Source organism: Octodon degus, unplaced genomic scaffold, assembly GCF_000260255.1.
Source record: "Octodon degus isolate 3935 unplaced genomic scaffold, OctDeg1.0 scaffold00123, whole genome shotgun sequence".
Lineage (NCBI taxonomy): Eukaryota > Metazoa > Chordata > Mammalia > Rodentia > Octodontidae > Octodon > Octodon degus.
In genome coordinates this window covers 2,078,549-2,093,145 of record NW_004524699.1, presented here as the reverse complement: position 1 = coordinate 2,093,145, position 14,597 = coordinate 2,078,549, and the positions used below count along the sequence as shown (strand labels likewise).

Below are 14,597 nucleotides of genomic sequence, written 5' to 3'. Positions count from 1 at the left end.
AACAAATGAATGAGTGACTGGGTGAATGAATGGACAAGTGACGAATGATGACCAAAAGAAAAAATGACTGAATGGCTGACCCAATGAGTGACTGAATGACCAAATGAACCAAAGGACGGATGTGCAAACGAATGAGGGAAGGAAGGAACGTACAAAGAAGGGGTGAGAGTGTGGTGGGTCAGTGAGTGACGGAAAGCGTGAATGAATTCACGAGTTTGTGGGAGACAGAGAAATGAATTAAGATCCAAGTGGACACCAGACAAAGAGGTGACTCAAGACGAACAGGTGTGAAAGTCACCGAGCGGCTGAACGAGCGGCACCTGGAGCAGACAGACGGGCCACCCCAGGCACACAGGCTTGCACGCCCCGCCTGTGGCTGTGTCCTGGGGAGCCACGCCCACAGCAGCCCCCCATCCACGCACGCACCATGACATTCAGGCCCTGGTTGGTGGGCCCCTGGGCCACGATGTACTCGATGCCCGTCTCGTAGACGTCCATGGGCCGCCGGTACTTCACCACGGTGCCTGCGATGTTGAAGTTCTTGGGGCTGTCCACCTTGTAGTTGCCATTGAAGAAGTAGAAGCCAGCCTCATCTGCCAAAGCTGGGAGGGCAGTGCTGCCGTCAGGCCAGGCGGGAGGGCCTGAGGGGCAGAGGAGCCGGAGCCTCTCGCTCAGGGAGCTGCAGCCGGCCTGCCCGCACCCCCAGGGCAGGGTCCTCGCAGCCGCAAGGAAGGGACAGATCTCTGCCTGGGCCGTCGAGAGCCGAGGGGACCAGCCCCTCTCTGTCAGCCATGGCGACCCTGGCACAGCGACTCCAGCACACCCTTGTGGACCTGCTTGGCTGCTCTCAGCTGCAGGGCTATGGGGCCGAGCTGGTGCCAGCCTGCAGCCAGTATAGACAAGAGGGTCAGCAGCCTGCTGCAGATATGGGCAGGCCCGGGGCTGGGCATAACCTGGACAGGAAGAACCTCTGTGCCTCATCAAGGCCTACCGTGAGTGACACCACAGCCCTTGCCTGACTGGCATAGGGTGCTGTCCACTGGGCTGCTCCGGGGACCCCCCGCTGACCAGCTCCACCCTCCTCATGAGAGTAATGACCTCTGCTGTCACCCTGTCCTCCTTGGGGCCGAGGGCTGGCAGGGTTAAATTAGGCAGGCGGGGACCTGGGTACTCCTGTCCTCTCTCCCAGAGGTGGCTGCTGGGGGGACATTCCTAGAGTCTGGCTGAAGCCACAGGAATATTGCGTGGCCCCCTCCAGCTGGGCCCCTGTGCCTGCAGTCCTCCCGGGGCAGAGGTGCCTGGGGCCTCCAGGGCAGGGAGGAGCCAGGGGAGGCGGACTCGGCACTCAGGGACACGCTGTCTTCCAAAGGATGTCCTTAAAGCCAGTTCCAGGAACTGGCCGCCAAAGGACGGTTCAGCTTCCAAAGCCCCTGATCCAATACAGAGGAGCTGGGCGATCCATTTATTATCAGACAGACGTAACATGCAGGACGCGTCTGCCTGGAAAATGCCCTGGACACAGCCATGTCGGAGAATGACGCAAAGGCCGCGTGCTGCGGGGGCCGGCCGGCCCGGGCCAGCATCGGGTGTGAGCCAGGGCCCAGCGGGGCCCCGTCCAGGCCCTGCTTCCTGCCGGTGAGGACCTTCCCGCCTGTGGCTTTCCCCGCGCTCCGAGGCAGCCCTTGGCACTTCCCCGTGTCTGTCTCAGGGAGAGAACTCTGCAGCCAGCCTGGAGAACACAGCGTGTCCTGGCCTCGCCACTCCCCAGAGGGCCAGCTGCAGAGCCACTGGCCTGGCAAGGAGCCCAGCTCCTCGGGCCCAGCCCAGGCCGTCACCCAGGTGGTGGCACCTTGGGTCAGTGGCATACAAGGCCAGGGCTGGACTGTGTGGGCCCCGGGGGCTGCACTGAGGCCAGTGCCCCCAAGTCGCTGCAGACAAGGCTCACACGGCAGCCCTGGTCTCGCGCGGCTGCCCTCATAAAGTACAGGTCCTTAGTCTGGCCCGTGCGGGCCGGACAAGCTCCCAGAAGCTCCCGGGGGGCAGCACCTGCCCCCCAGGCTGAGGGGCCACAGCATGTTCTAGGTCCAGGTCAATGCTCCAGCCGCACAGACAGCCCACCCGAAAATCACCCCCAGACCGGGTGTTGTGGCCTCCCACAGTGTAAATAAAGCAAGAATCCACAAGGCAGCCCCCCCCCAGCCCAGCTTCCCACAGGACACCGCAAGGGCAGGGCCAGGCAGGGCCACCGGGCTTGAACCCACCCCTGCCTCCCAGCTCGTGACCTCGGACGCCACTCGCCTCCTGTGCTCCCCCTGAGCCCTCACCTCCTGTATATGCTGCTCCTGCCCCACAAGGGGCCCCAGCTCCACCTCCTGGACCAGGCTGTCCAGAGATGGGGAGCTCTCTGCCCAGCCTGTCCAAGGATCTCCCACACAGGGACAAATCGCTTCCCCCCACCCCACCACCTGGCCTGGCCCTCTCCCAGGGGACGGGGCCCAGACAGGACAGGTGGCCCCTCCTCCTGTGGACACCGCCCCTGCACCAGCCACGCACCCAGCACGTCTGCCGACTTCTTCCTCTCCACGATCTGGATGTCCCGGGCCCCGGCTGGGATGTGAGTCACCAGGGAGTAACCTGTGGACACGCAGATGATGGGGAAAGGGTTATGGCCCAGTGGAGCCCTCGCTGGGGACATGGCCGGGAGGGGAGTGGAAGGTGGAGGCACCCCTGGGGAGCAGATGCAGATACCCCCTGGGTTGTGGGGGGAGGCTGCTGTCTAAGGGTGCGTGGGGGTCCCGCCCTGCCAAGCGCCGGTGCTGTCCCAATGCTGGCCCTTCCCTGGGCACCCAATCCATTCCCACCAAGGCCACAGGAACGGCCTGTCCTCATTAGTGCCCACCCAAGAACTTCCCTACGGGCCTTGTGGAACACGGCACCTCAAATACTAGCATTGTGGACCCCAGTCCTGCCCCCTGCCATCCTGAAGGGCCACGGCCAGCGCGGGACCCCGGGCCTCGTCTCCTCTCCGGTACACAGGCACTACGTTGTCCACTCTGCACTGCCGCCTTGCTACATCTATGCCCATCTCATCAGAGCGGGAGCTGAGACCGAAGCTCAGGAGACCTGAGGACGGAGCCTGGCCGCCCCACAAGCCCTGTGCTGGCCAGCCAGAGCTGCCCCAGGTGCCGAGAGAGGCCGCCATGGATGGTGTCCTCTGAGTAAAACAGGGACAGGGGCTGGGGGTGGGGGTGCACCGCCTGCAGGGGCAGGACACAACCGGGACGCAACCTAGCCAGCAGAACAGGGGAGCCAGCACCTGCCCCAGGCTCCTCTGCACATACGCAAATGTCTTCACCTGCCCTCCTCCCAGACCCCACCCTCATCCTGAGGGTCTCCAGGGTCCTGGCCTGACCCTCCTACCTGCAGCTCTGATAAATATTTCCCAATGAGGTCTAAAGGGGCCAAGTGGGAGGGGCTAGGATTGACCCCCTCGGCTATTTCTGTCATAATGGCCAGTTGCAAATTACCAAGGTCCCATCCCTGCACAGAGCCAGGCAGAGCCGCGATAACCTACTGTATGTGGTATTGCCACCGTAGGCCACAAAAGCTGGCCAGGAGGACCAGGAAATGATCGCTTCGTGTTAAACGCAGTTTATTTAAGTTTAGGCTCTGCTTCACTGTTGAAATTACCAAAAAGCCCACGAGACTCCGGGCTCCTGGGACGCCGCAGAGCCCTGACCTTGGCAGCAGCACAATGTGGGTGTGGCTCCGTGGCCAGGACACAGACCCTGGGGGCTGGCAGGCCCAGCGGCAGCCCTGCTGGTGACTGTGGGCCCTTAGGTGGCTCTGCTCCTCCCTGCCTGTCCCGCGGCTGTGAGCAGCAGCCTCTTTACCTGCCTTGCGGCTGGCCTTTTCCTGCAGAGGCGCTGGCAGGATCAACTGCGATGGGTTCCATGCCAGCCCCCACTCCTCATGGGGAGCTCAGCCAGGACACGGCCCAGAGTAGGGCCTTGCTGCCACCCACAGAGCCTGGTACCTTCCGGGAGCTGGGTGAGAGATACACTGCCCAGCTGCTGGTCCCCAGCTCTGCGCCCGGCGGAGGCTGTGGGCGCAGGTGCGCAGTAGGGGCGGGGTCCGGCTGGGGTTCTGCTCTACCTGCTCCAGTCCCTAGGCAGCCTGGTAAGATGTTCCACCCCATGGTTCTCGTGGAGTCTGGTTGCTCAGCCCCCTCCTGCCCCATGTCCCTCAGCCCAGCATGCCCTCACGTGGTCCCATGTCCAAGCCCCAGCCTCCTGCTCTGTCGCTAGCCCCACACCATCCTCATGCAGGGCAGGCCCTCCTCCAACTCTGAAACCAGCCGGTGGCCCCACAGGGCCAGCCCCAGTCCAGGGGCGCCTGGCCTCAGCTTTCCCATCTACCTAGTGGGTCTCCAGCTGCCCCACCTCCCCCAGTCTGGAGTTTGTCATGGCCTGCTTCAACCGAGATTTAAACACGGACAGACATTCCAGTGGACGTCCCTCTAAAACCCTAGTGCCTGCTGCACACCAGCCCCCCACGAGGGCTTGGGCCACAGCTGGACACAAACAAGGCCTAAGTGCAGAGGACCAGTGCTCCTGGGACAGAGACGGTGGAGGGGCCAGGCCCCAGAGGAGGAAACCCAGACTCAGGCCCCGCACCCCATGAGCCCGCAGCCACGTCTCCAGGGGACTCCAAAACCAGGCCTCCTGCCTCAGTTTCCCCCATTTTAAGCCTGCAGGGCACGCCTCCCTGTCGCTGCCTCAAAGGTCAGATGTGCCAAGAAGATATTCAGCAAAGGGCCACTGATGCAGCTGGTGAGAGGGGCCCCCCAGGGACCTGCCCAGCAGCCCCGGCAGCCGGAGCAGGGTGGCCTCACCGAGCTGCACGTTGCCCTTGCGGTAGTTTCCGGTCACGTGGGTGCAGCTGCTGCCGTCGCCCTGGCAGACTCCGCACTTGTCCAGCGTGTGGGTGGAGAACAGCACCCCGTCACAGCCGATGGGCTGCAAGAAGCAGGGAGATGCTGCTGGGGGGCGCGGGGCGCGGCCACCACCTCCCGGGCGGCCAGCACGGCCAGCGCCGCGAAGCCAGCTGGACTCCGCCGCAACGCTTAACAACCTCACATTTTCCAGTCACGCAAACCCCTCGCAGGCCGGTGAGCTTGCAGGACGTGCCGTCGCGGGCGGGCACCATGAGCTGCCGCTGGCCATCCACCGTGGTACAGTGCAGGTCGCAGGGCTTGCTGGAGATGTGCACGTAGTCGTCTGGGGACGGGACGGGCGGGGCTCAGCGCGGAGCAGGCACTGCCGCGCCCCGCCCCAAGAGGGAGGCTGAGGCTGGGAGTGTAGAAGGGACCTGGGGTCTCTGAGGCAGGTCTCGAGGGCTCAGGCCACAGCTGAGGCCCAGGAGCCAACTCCATGGCCGGAGCCCCTGGGCACCCAGCCCCGGGAAGCGGGCGGCGCTCATCCCCGCCGTGTCTGAACAGCTCTGCTTCCTCTCTCCAGGAGACGGAGACACAGAGAGCAGCGTGCCCCTCCCCGCCCTGTGGGCCATGGCCGGTCTAGGGTTGTCTGGGCTGGTTCCTGTCCAACCCCTGGCCAGAAGTGGGAGAGGCCGGAGCGTGGAAGCCAGGGCTGCAGGAAGCTCAGCCCCAAGACCTGCCCAGGGCTGATGTCACAGGTCTAGGGAGGGGGACAGAACCCCAGGCCCCTGCTCAGGAGATGTGGGATCCTCCCTGGCTCCAGAGCTGGCCACAGTGGCCCGTAACCAGACGCCTGCTCTCAGCCTCCGTTTCCTGCTTGCCCAGCTGTCAGAACTGGCCCGGGGGCTGTAAGGACCACCCCACCCACCACCTCAGCAGGGCATGTCCCCAGGCTCTAGGTACCGGGGTATAGGGGCTTCCACTGGTAGGTCCGTCCGTCGTACACGCGGGAGTTGAAGGAGACGCACTGTTCCTCGCGGAAGCTCCTCCCGTCCGGTGGGCACTCCTGGGGGAGCAGGGGGGCTCCAGCGGGAAGCAGCTGCAGCTGGATACCCTCAGAGCTGCAGCCCAGGGGGTTCCCGTGCCCCAGTCTGTCTCCCTCTCTGCACCACTCCCCACAGTGCCCACCCCTCCAGCAAGGCAGGTGCCGCCCCTCATGTCCTGCCAGCCACCCTTCTTGTCCCCTGCCCCAGCCTTCCTCTCAGCCATGAGCCAGAGGTGTTGGGATGCTCGGGCGCTGCCCCATTGATGCCCCCTTGCCCTCTATCCTCAGCAGCCCCTCCCCTTGTGTGCCTGTCCACCCCAGTGCAGGAACAGCCCTGTGCATGGGCAGGCTCACAGGGATCCACTAAGCCTGGCAGCACCATTCTTTGAGGGCAGCTGACCAGGGGACCTCAGAACAGAAGCCGTGGCCCCTCGTACACCTCCAGCCCCCACCCGTGAGCAGGCAGCAATGGCTTCCAGCCTATGCAGACCCACACCCTCACCCTATATCCCCGAGTTCTAGGAGAGGTATTGGGGTTCAGACTGCCTCTGGCCCCCGAGCCACCCTGGGGCTGAGCCAGCCCCAACACCTCCTCTGCAGCCTTGGCCTCTGCCACCTCCCTCCTGACACCAGGCTGCTGAAGCCTCGGAGACCCAGGAGCCCAGGCATAGCAGCGAACAAGCAGGGGAGGAGCTGCTAAGGTCCCAAGCAGTGGTCCAGGGGACCAGAGGACAGAGAGGCCAGCCCGGTGTTTGAGGGCCCACGCGGGCACCACACGCCTCAGTTTGACCTGCCCAGTTCTGCCCCTCTCCTTGCAAGGTGCCAGGTGCACTTTGGGGCCCAGGACCTTGAGGGGACCTGCACTGGGAGGGACAGCGGGGTCCCAGGCCCCAGCCTCACCTTTAGGCTGCAGAGCTGGTAGCGCTTGGATATCCCGGTGCAGGTCCTATTGCCAGCGCCCAGGACAGACTTCCTCCTGGCACAAAGGTGGGTGCTGAGCGAGGCTCGCAGCCTCAGGAGGAGCCTCGGGGTGGTCCTGCGGCCACCAGCATCCAAAACCAGCCTCCCCCGCGCCAGGCAGGACACAGCCGCGGGCCTGGAAGCCCGGAGTTCTGCTTGCAGGTGCACGCCTCGTGGCTGCTGAGCTGGCGCGGGGGCGCCCACTGTCCCACGCTGCAGTTGAGGGCGGGGATGGCAGAGGGCTGAGTGGCCTACCCAGGAAGCAGGAGAGGCAGACTGAAACCCAGGCCCATGAGGCAACGGAGCTCCAGCCCCGTGCCTACCATATTCCTGCCCACGTGCACCGGCTCAGGGCTTCAGAAGAGAAGGCCAGGGCATTGCCCCTCAGAGACAGAGCCCTAGGGACCATGCTGCCTCCCCACGAGGAGGCCTCCTGGTACCTGGCCCCTGTGGGGGACTGTCAGGATCTCTGTCACCTGCAGAGGTGCCAGGGAGATGGACAGGACCACTGGGCCCCAAGCCTGGGTGCCCACCCCATGTGCCAGCCCGCAGCCGCACAGAGCCCCACCTCTGCTGCAGGCAGTGCCGCTCCTGGGACATCACCCCGCGCCCGCAGCTGCGGGAACACGCAGTCCACTTGGTCCACTCGCCCCACCAGTAGGCAGTGGCACCGGCGCCACCCTCCAGGCTGTTGGATGTGGGGCTGTTGTCCTGATGAGAGAGCCACAGACTCTGGTGGGCGGCTCGAGTGCCCAGAAGAAGGGCCCGGCCCGCACTACCCTGGCGGCTGGGCAGGAAGACACAGGCTCCTCGGCAGCCTAGGCACAGGCCTCCCCGCGCCAGGCCTGTCAGCTCACCACCCACCCTCCCATGCAGCCTGGGCCCCACCTGGATCTGGGGAACACAGCCTACCTTGGCTAGACAGGGAGGTGGGGAGCCACCACCAGCCACTGTCGCTGTCACTTGAGGCCAGGGGCATGGAGTGGCCAGACGCCCACTTCAGGGCCAGTCTGGCTGGGGATGTACCCCACACCTACCTTATGGTGCTCCACAGTCAGCCTGCTCGGAGGCAGCTACACCTACGTGAGTGGCTGGGGCAGGGCCCGAGACAACACCCCACTCACCGAGAGCTCCGTGGGTGCTGCACCCCCGGCGACCACTGCCATGGCCAGCAAGGCCCAGGCCCATGGTGAGTACTGCCATCCTCCTTCCATCCTAAGAACCAAGGCCACTGTCACACAGGGCCAGAGCCAGCTTTAGAGAGGCTCACCCAGGGCTCCGAGGTCAGCTGGCAGTGGCTGCTCCTCTGTGGGGGCAGCACGAAGGTGCTTGAGCCATTAGAGACCTGTCTGGACCTGGGCAAACATGTGCCAGGTCGGGACCACCCTGATCTGAGGGCACACACACAGGGAGGCTGCATGCTTTGCCTCCAAGGCATGACCGAGCTCCCTGGAGACACTGGGGACAGCTGAGCGGCTGGAGGCCCAGGCTGGGGGGACGTCGCTATGGAAAGGGACAAGGGCAGTCAAGGACCTGCCAGCCCTCTTACGCGGTAGGTCCCAAGAACCCCAGGGGAGCACGCTCTATGAACTCTGTGAGTCCCTAGCCCAGGCGTCCACAACCCCCCCACCAGGAATTGGGGGAGGGCACAGCTTGTGACAGCAGCCCAGGGCCATCTGGCTGACCCCTCCCAACCAGCCAACATTGTCAGGGTCATACCAGGGTCAAATAGATGGATCAATCAGCCCCCAGACAGTAACCCTGAAGCACCCACCCTGTCCCAGAGGGGAGGGAGAGGGGTGCCTCGCTGGCGGGGAGTTAGAGAAGGGGCTTCTGAATTCACACAGCCCAGCTGGGGGAAGCTGACCAGCACCCAGCCCACAGGCTCTTGTGCCACACTAGGTCTCTTTTAGGGACAAGTGTGGAGTTTGCCCTTCCGCAGCCCTGAGGCCAGCCCTCCCCCAGCGCCCCAGAACCCCTTCCTCAGGCCAGGCAGGGCAGGTGTTCACAGTCCTGCTGGGGGAAGCAGCCCCAGCCTGGTGCCAGCTGCTGCGCCCCTGAGCGCCTTCTGCACCCCAACCTCCTGGCAGCAGGACCGTGCTGGCCCGCGTGCTCCCTGGCACCAGGCCCTGCCCAAGGCTGAAGACAGGTGCCGAGAGCGCACACACCTGGCTTTCATTAAGGCTCCCAGACAGGGCTGGCCTCAGGCCAGGCCACTTACGGGGATCCATCCCTCCCCAGGGTCCCAAACCAGCAGAGGCTGCAGTGGAGGGGCCTGGCTGTGCAGGTCAGATCACTGGTCTAGTCTTCCTCCAGGAAGAAAGGCGCTCTGGGCCCTGAGGGACTGCTCAGCCCCCCTCAGGCAGCCAGAGCAGCAGAGCCCAGGCCCCAGAGTGCGGTGACACTGCAAGGACAGGGACTGGTGGCCTACCTGGCCCAGCCTCAGCAGGTTGTCCTCCCAGAGCAGGAGTGAGCGCCAGGTGCTCAGCCAGCAGGAGCAACACAGGCCAGGGACGTGCGGCTCTGCCTCTCTCCTCCTCCTCCTCCTCCTCCTCCTCCTGGGCAGCTTCCCCTCTCCCACTTCAAAGAGCATCTGCAGGAGGGGATCCCGGGAGGGAGGGGCGCAGCCCAGCGGAGGCTCTGTGGCCGCAGCCGCCTTTATAGCTGTCAGGCAGACGGGGAGGAACTCACACTTCCCACCAGGCCGCTGCCCCGCCCGCCCGCCCGCCGGCCGGCCGGCCGGCACACACTTTAACCCGCTCTGTGCCTCTGGAGCCCGGCCAGGCGGCCCAGCTGCCTTCTGGCTGCTGCCGCAAGGCCCAGGAACAGTGAGCAGGAGGCTGCCGGCTCAGGTCCCGCATGGGGACCACATGCCGGTGTCCAGATGGAGCCGCTAAGCTGAGGTCACAGGGGCGGCTGGCAGTGGCCCCGCAGTCTCCGAGCTGCCCATCCCTCCAGAGGGTCCAGCCCTTCCACCCCGGTGAGTGGGGCTGGTTGGCAGGAGGTGTCCCCATCCTCAGAGCAGAGACAGGTTGCAGCCGCAGACAGCAGCCGGCTTCCTCAGGGTGTCCCAGTGTGACATGCAAAGGTCTAAGCAGGTGAGGGACAGAGGCAGGCCTGGCCAAGGGCTCCGGAGGGGGCAGATGTGTGCGGCCTGCTGACCAGACAGCCAGAATGGCCAGTGCCAGCAGGAGAGGCGCAGGGAGGCTTGCAGATGTTCGGCACCAGCTTGGCAGGGCACGGCGGCCTGGCTGGGCACTGTGCCCACTGGGCAGCCCCTGGCAGGCTCTGTGTTCTTGCTGAGCTGGAGCACAGAGGTGCAGGGGCCGGCAGCTGGCCAGGGAGCCAGCAGGCCCTGCGTGGCCAGGGCCTGCCCCCCACAGCCCCCCATCCCAGAAAACAGAGGCAGGGCGGAGGAGCGGAAGCCAGGCCCACGCCAATGCCGTGTAAGGTCTGAGCTGGTTCATCCATGCCCGGGCTCCACTCGCAGCCGGCCAGGCCTGTGGCGGTGCCCGGACAGCCTCTCCTACCCTCCTTCTCCTGCAGCACCTCCCTGAGCATCTATGGGCTGCACGTTGGGGAAGTTCTGTCCTGTGTGTGACCACCAGCCGGAAAGGTCAGGAAAGAGCAGCCAGCAATAACAGAAAGCAGCAGCACGGCTCCCAAGCTGGGCTTGTCTTGGGTCCAGGGAGCTGCAGGCCAGCACCTCTGTTGCTTAGGGCTACAGCGGGGGAAGGCTCCGAGGGTCCAAGGAGCCTGCCTAAGGCCTGGGACGCAGGGGCGCTTTCTGGCTCCTCGCACACAATCTGCCAGGGCTCTGCCAGCCCCGTGCTGGCAGCAGCTCTCACCATCTCCTCTCCCTGCGGGAGCCCCATCCCCCGCCCTTCCCGACCCTACCCAGCCCCACACCGCCCCCTGGGGGCGGCGTGCAGAAGTACAGCCATGCGGGGGCCGTCACGTGGCCTGGGCACATGCCCTGCACACTGCGCCCACGCACAGTCCCCCAGTACCAGGATCGTGTCACACGCGCTCGGGGAGCCTCCACCACTCTGTTCTCCTACCCCCGCCAGCCGCCGGGCCCTGCACACCCTGGTAACATCCCCGTGGCTCCTGGCACTTCTGGCTCCCGCTCACAGCCGGCACCACGGTGACTAACGGTTTCCCTCGGGAGGGACCCCACGGCCAGCCCACACACCCACCCCCAGTGTCGGTGCTTGGAGAGGCAGGCAGCACGGGCTGCAGGATGGCCACCGGGAGGTGTCCCCGTGGGACCAGCACACCCAGCTGGGTGGCCTCCCAGCTCCTTAAACCCACTGCACTTCTACCTGCCCCTGACCTGACTCGGGATCCCGGGCAGCCATGTCCAGAAGGTCCTGGGCATGGCAAGGGACGTGCTCTGAGGCCCACTGCCCAGGACAGGTCTCAGGCCCCCAGGAGCCTCTCCATCCAGTGACAGCATAAGTCCTCCTCCTCAGCGCCTGTGGGGATTGGTGTTCACCCTCCAATATCCGTGTCCCAAGATGGCGACGTGGCTCAACAAACAAAACACAGAGGGTGGGGAAAGGTGGTGTTGGCATAACCAGGAAGCTTCATCCTGCCTTGTAGGCAGGGACTCTGCATTCTGCCCTGACCCCGCAGTCACCGACCTGGCAACCCCGGGTCACTGGGTCCTGACCCCTCCCCAACACACGTGCCTGAGGCCAGGGTGGCCCACTGTCGCCAAAAGCACTCGGGGCCCAGGCTGTATGCACCCAGCACTCCTCTGCCATACCCATCTCCTCCTGGTCAGGCCCCCAGATGCTGTTCAAGATGCTTCTGAGACGCCCCAGAGCCCCGCATCATCTGGCCGGAAGTGTGTCCTGCTGTGGCTGGATCCTCTGCACGCACAGAGGCCTCGCCCCAGAGCTCTGTCCACACAATGTCTGGGAGCCCGTGCTCCTTGGGGACTCCCATGTGGCCGTGACTCTGGAGACGCCCTATGTGAACAACCCAGGTATCAGGGAGCAGTCACACACCCACGCCACCCATAGCCCCAGGGCTGGGCATCCACGCACCCACAGGTTCTGTCAGGGCCTTCAACCACACTCAGGAGGCTCAGATCCACAGAGAGCCACTGTCCCTCAATGACTGTGACCCTAGCATCACGGGGGCCCCTCCCTGCCACGCCCTGGCGGGGTCTACACCAGCTCCCTGGGCTCGAGTGCCACCCGTCCTCCTCACTGGGCAAATGCAGGCGTACCAGCGCCCTCTCAGAGCCCCAGCTTCCTCACCTAAGCAGTAAGGGCAGCGTGGCGGTCTGCACGCTGTGCACACGAGAGGCGCCCTGAGCGGGCACAGGAGGAAACAAGAAGAAGAGCTGCAAGTGCAGGAGGCAGCCCTGGCCCCGAGCTGCAGTGGTCGCTGGCCTTTGTGCCTTTCCTCAGCCTGACAAAACCGCATCAGGCCTCAGGGTCGCAGCCAGACACACAAAGCCAAGGCCGAGGTCCGGCCCCTGGAGGAGACTCTGCGGGCATAGCCACTGAGTCCGGGACACATGCTCCGGTCCCACTGGAGCCAGGACACGAGGCACTCGGTCCACACCGGAACCCCGACCCAGGAGCTCCCCACGGCTTTGCGAGCCCGAGGCATAGTCTTCTTCTGCTGGGTGACAAAGGCTCAGGAGCCGCTGCCCAGTGTAACGCAGGCCCAGAGATTTCTGGTGTGGAGAAGGACTGAAGAGGGCGAGCAGAGCGAGCAGGGCCGCTTGCCTTTCCTCCAGACCCACGGCACCCCATGTCTGTCCAAGGGGGCCTGCCCAGCTCCAGCCAACAGCCAAAGGACCCCTGTTCCTGGGGGGACCCCACACCACCCATGGGAGTCTGTCCAGAGAGCAACAAAGTGCTGGGGTCACAAGGGACCAGCAGGTGAGAGGGCACGTGTACCAGGTGGGGCCAAGGAGCACACCGCCCATTCCTGCTCCTCCCTTCCCAGCTGGGAACGCTGGCATCGTCCGTTAGGCCAAGGGGGGGTGTTTATTGGGGACTCCGGGCCTGTGGATAGCTGAGCCGGACCAAGCTGTCAGGGTCTAGGGCTCCACAAAGGGCAGCCCCATGCTCTGGGAAGCTGAGGCAGGAAAATCACAAGTTCAAGCCCAGTCTGGACAACTCGACAAGATCCTATCTCAGATTAAAATATAAGAAAAGGACTGAAGATGTAGCATATTATGAAGACCCTGGGTTCGATCCCCAGGCCTGTGGAAGGGAAGGAGGGCAGGGAGAGGAGGGGAGGCAGAGGATGGAGAGGACAGAGGGAAGGAGAAAGGTGGGGAGAAGCTCCTTTGCCCCTAAACACAAGCAAGAACAGGCTAGAAGTCCTGGTGTGGCTGGAAGCAGGCCGGGTGTTGGTGCCTCAGGAGCACAGCCAGGCAATGGACGCCCAGCCACTGTGAGCAAGAGACCTGGGCCTTTGTCACCCTGCCGAAGAAGACTATGCCTTGGGCTCCTGGAGCCGTGGGGAGCTCCTGGGGCAGGGTCCTGGTGTGGACCAAGTGCCCGTGTCCTGGCTCCAGTGGGACCAGAGCGTGTGTCCTGGATTCAGAGTCTGCGCCCACAGAGTCTCCTCCAGGGGCTGGACCTCGGCCTTGGCTTCCTGTGTCTGGCTACGACCCTGAGGCCTGATGCGGTTTTGCGTGGCCTGTCTAGGGCTCTCGGGGCAGTGGCTCCGGCAGGAAGTGACAAAGGCTAAGGACAACCCAGTGGACCTGCCAAAGCCAGGAACAGGGTGTCCTGTCCACGGGGCGGGCGCCTAACGGTCTCCCCACCAGCCCCTCTTTGCCGTGGACCCCAGGAGCTCCAGCAGCGGTGGAGGCTGAATGCCTGAGTCCCCGGGCGACATGGTGGGCTATGGCTGTGCTCACCTGGGTGCCATCCCTTCCTGGCCTCACTTGCTGGACAACAGCTGGTGGGGTGGCGATGGGGGGGATCTGCAACTCAGCATCCCCAAGCTCAGTGCCCTGCTTTCTTCAGCCCAGGGGGACAGAGCGCCTGGCTCTCAGACCCAGTACTGCCAGACTGGCCAGCCCTTCCCGAGTTTCCCTGCCTGTGCCGGGCAGGCCTCACAGCAAGCCTGGAGACAGGGCATCTGGAGCTCCACTTTGCAGAAGGAAAAACTGAGGCTCGTGGGGCCAGCTGGCATGCCAAAGGCCAGTGCGAGGGCAGGGCAGGCCTCTGCGGGCCCCGCTGGCTGGTGCTCTTGAGCTGCTAGTTCCCACCCGCAGCTGAAGAATCTGATTGCTATGGAGCCTGGGATGAGCTATAGGCCTTGGGACGCGCGAGTGGGCTTCCAAGGCAGGAGTGGGAATCGCCGGAGCCTGCCCTGCCCCGAAACAGGGACTCCACACAAGAGCTGGAGCATGCACTCGGTGACCCAGTGCTGGGGCTGGGGAGTCCCCTGGGACCCCAGGGGCTGGAATTTGAGGCCAGGCCATCCTAGGAGCCCATGTGCCAAGGACAATGGGTATGGAAGGGAAAGAGTAGCTCTGGCCTCCCCGGCTCGCTGGACAGGAGGGGAAGCACAGGGCCGGGGCCCAGGAGCCAGGCAGGGCTGGGAGGCCTGGGAGGCCCTTCCCCCAGGCCTGTCTCCTCTTCTGTATGGTGGAGGGAGCAGAAGCCAGCACCC

General features: G+C 64.6%; 1 protein-coding gene across 4 annotated transcripts in view; it reads right to left on the bottom strand.

Moving 5' to 3' along the window:
- Window positions 1-9,612, bottom strand: part of Adamtsl2 (ADAMTS like 2) — a 27,290-nt gene extending 17,678 nt beyond the window's left edge. The window contains exons 1-9 of one of the 4 annotated variants that reach the window (XM_023700405.1): window positions 9,373-9,612; window positions 8,066-8,156; window positions 7,510-7,652; window positions 6,882-6,957; window positions 5,900-6,002; window positions 5,134-5,279; window positions 4,895-5,018; window positions 2,554-2,634; window positions 427-641 (exon numbers count right to left, since the gene is read on the bottom strand). In XM_023700405.1, coding sequence (XP_023556173.1) covers window positions 427-641; window positions 2,554-2,634; window positions 4,895-5,018; window positions 5,134-5,279; window positions 5,900-6,002; window positions 6,882-6,957; window positions 7,510-7,652; window positions 8,066-8,155 — 978 coding nt within the window. In that variant the 5' untranslated portion in view covers window position 8,156; window positions 9,373-9,612. Of the gene's footprint in view, window positions 1-426; window positions 642-2,553; window positions 2,635-4,894; window positions 5,019-5,133; window positions 5,280-5,899; window positions 6,058-6,881; window positions 6,958-7,509; window positions 7,653-8,065; window positions 8,157-9,372 lie in introns of those variants that run through there. The other 3 variants (XM_023700402.1, XM_004640405.2, XM_023700404.1) reach the window with 3 other exon arrangements.
- Window positions 9,613-14,597: the final 4,985 nt, after the last annotated feature.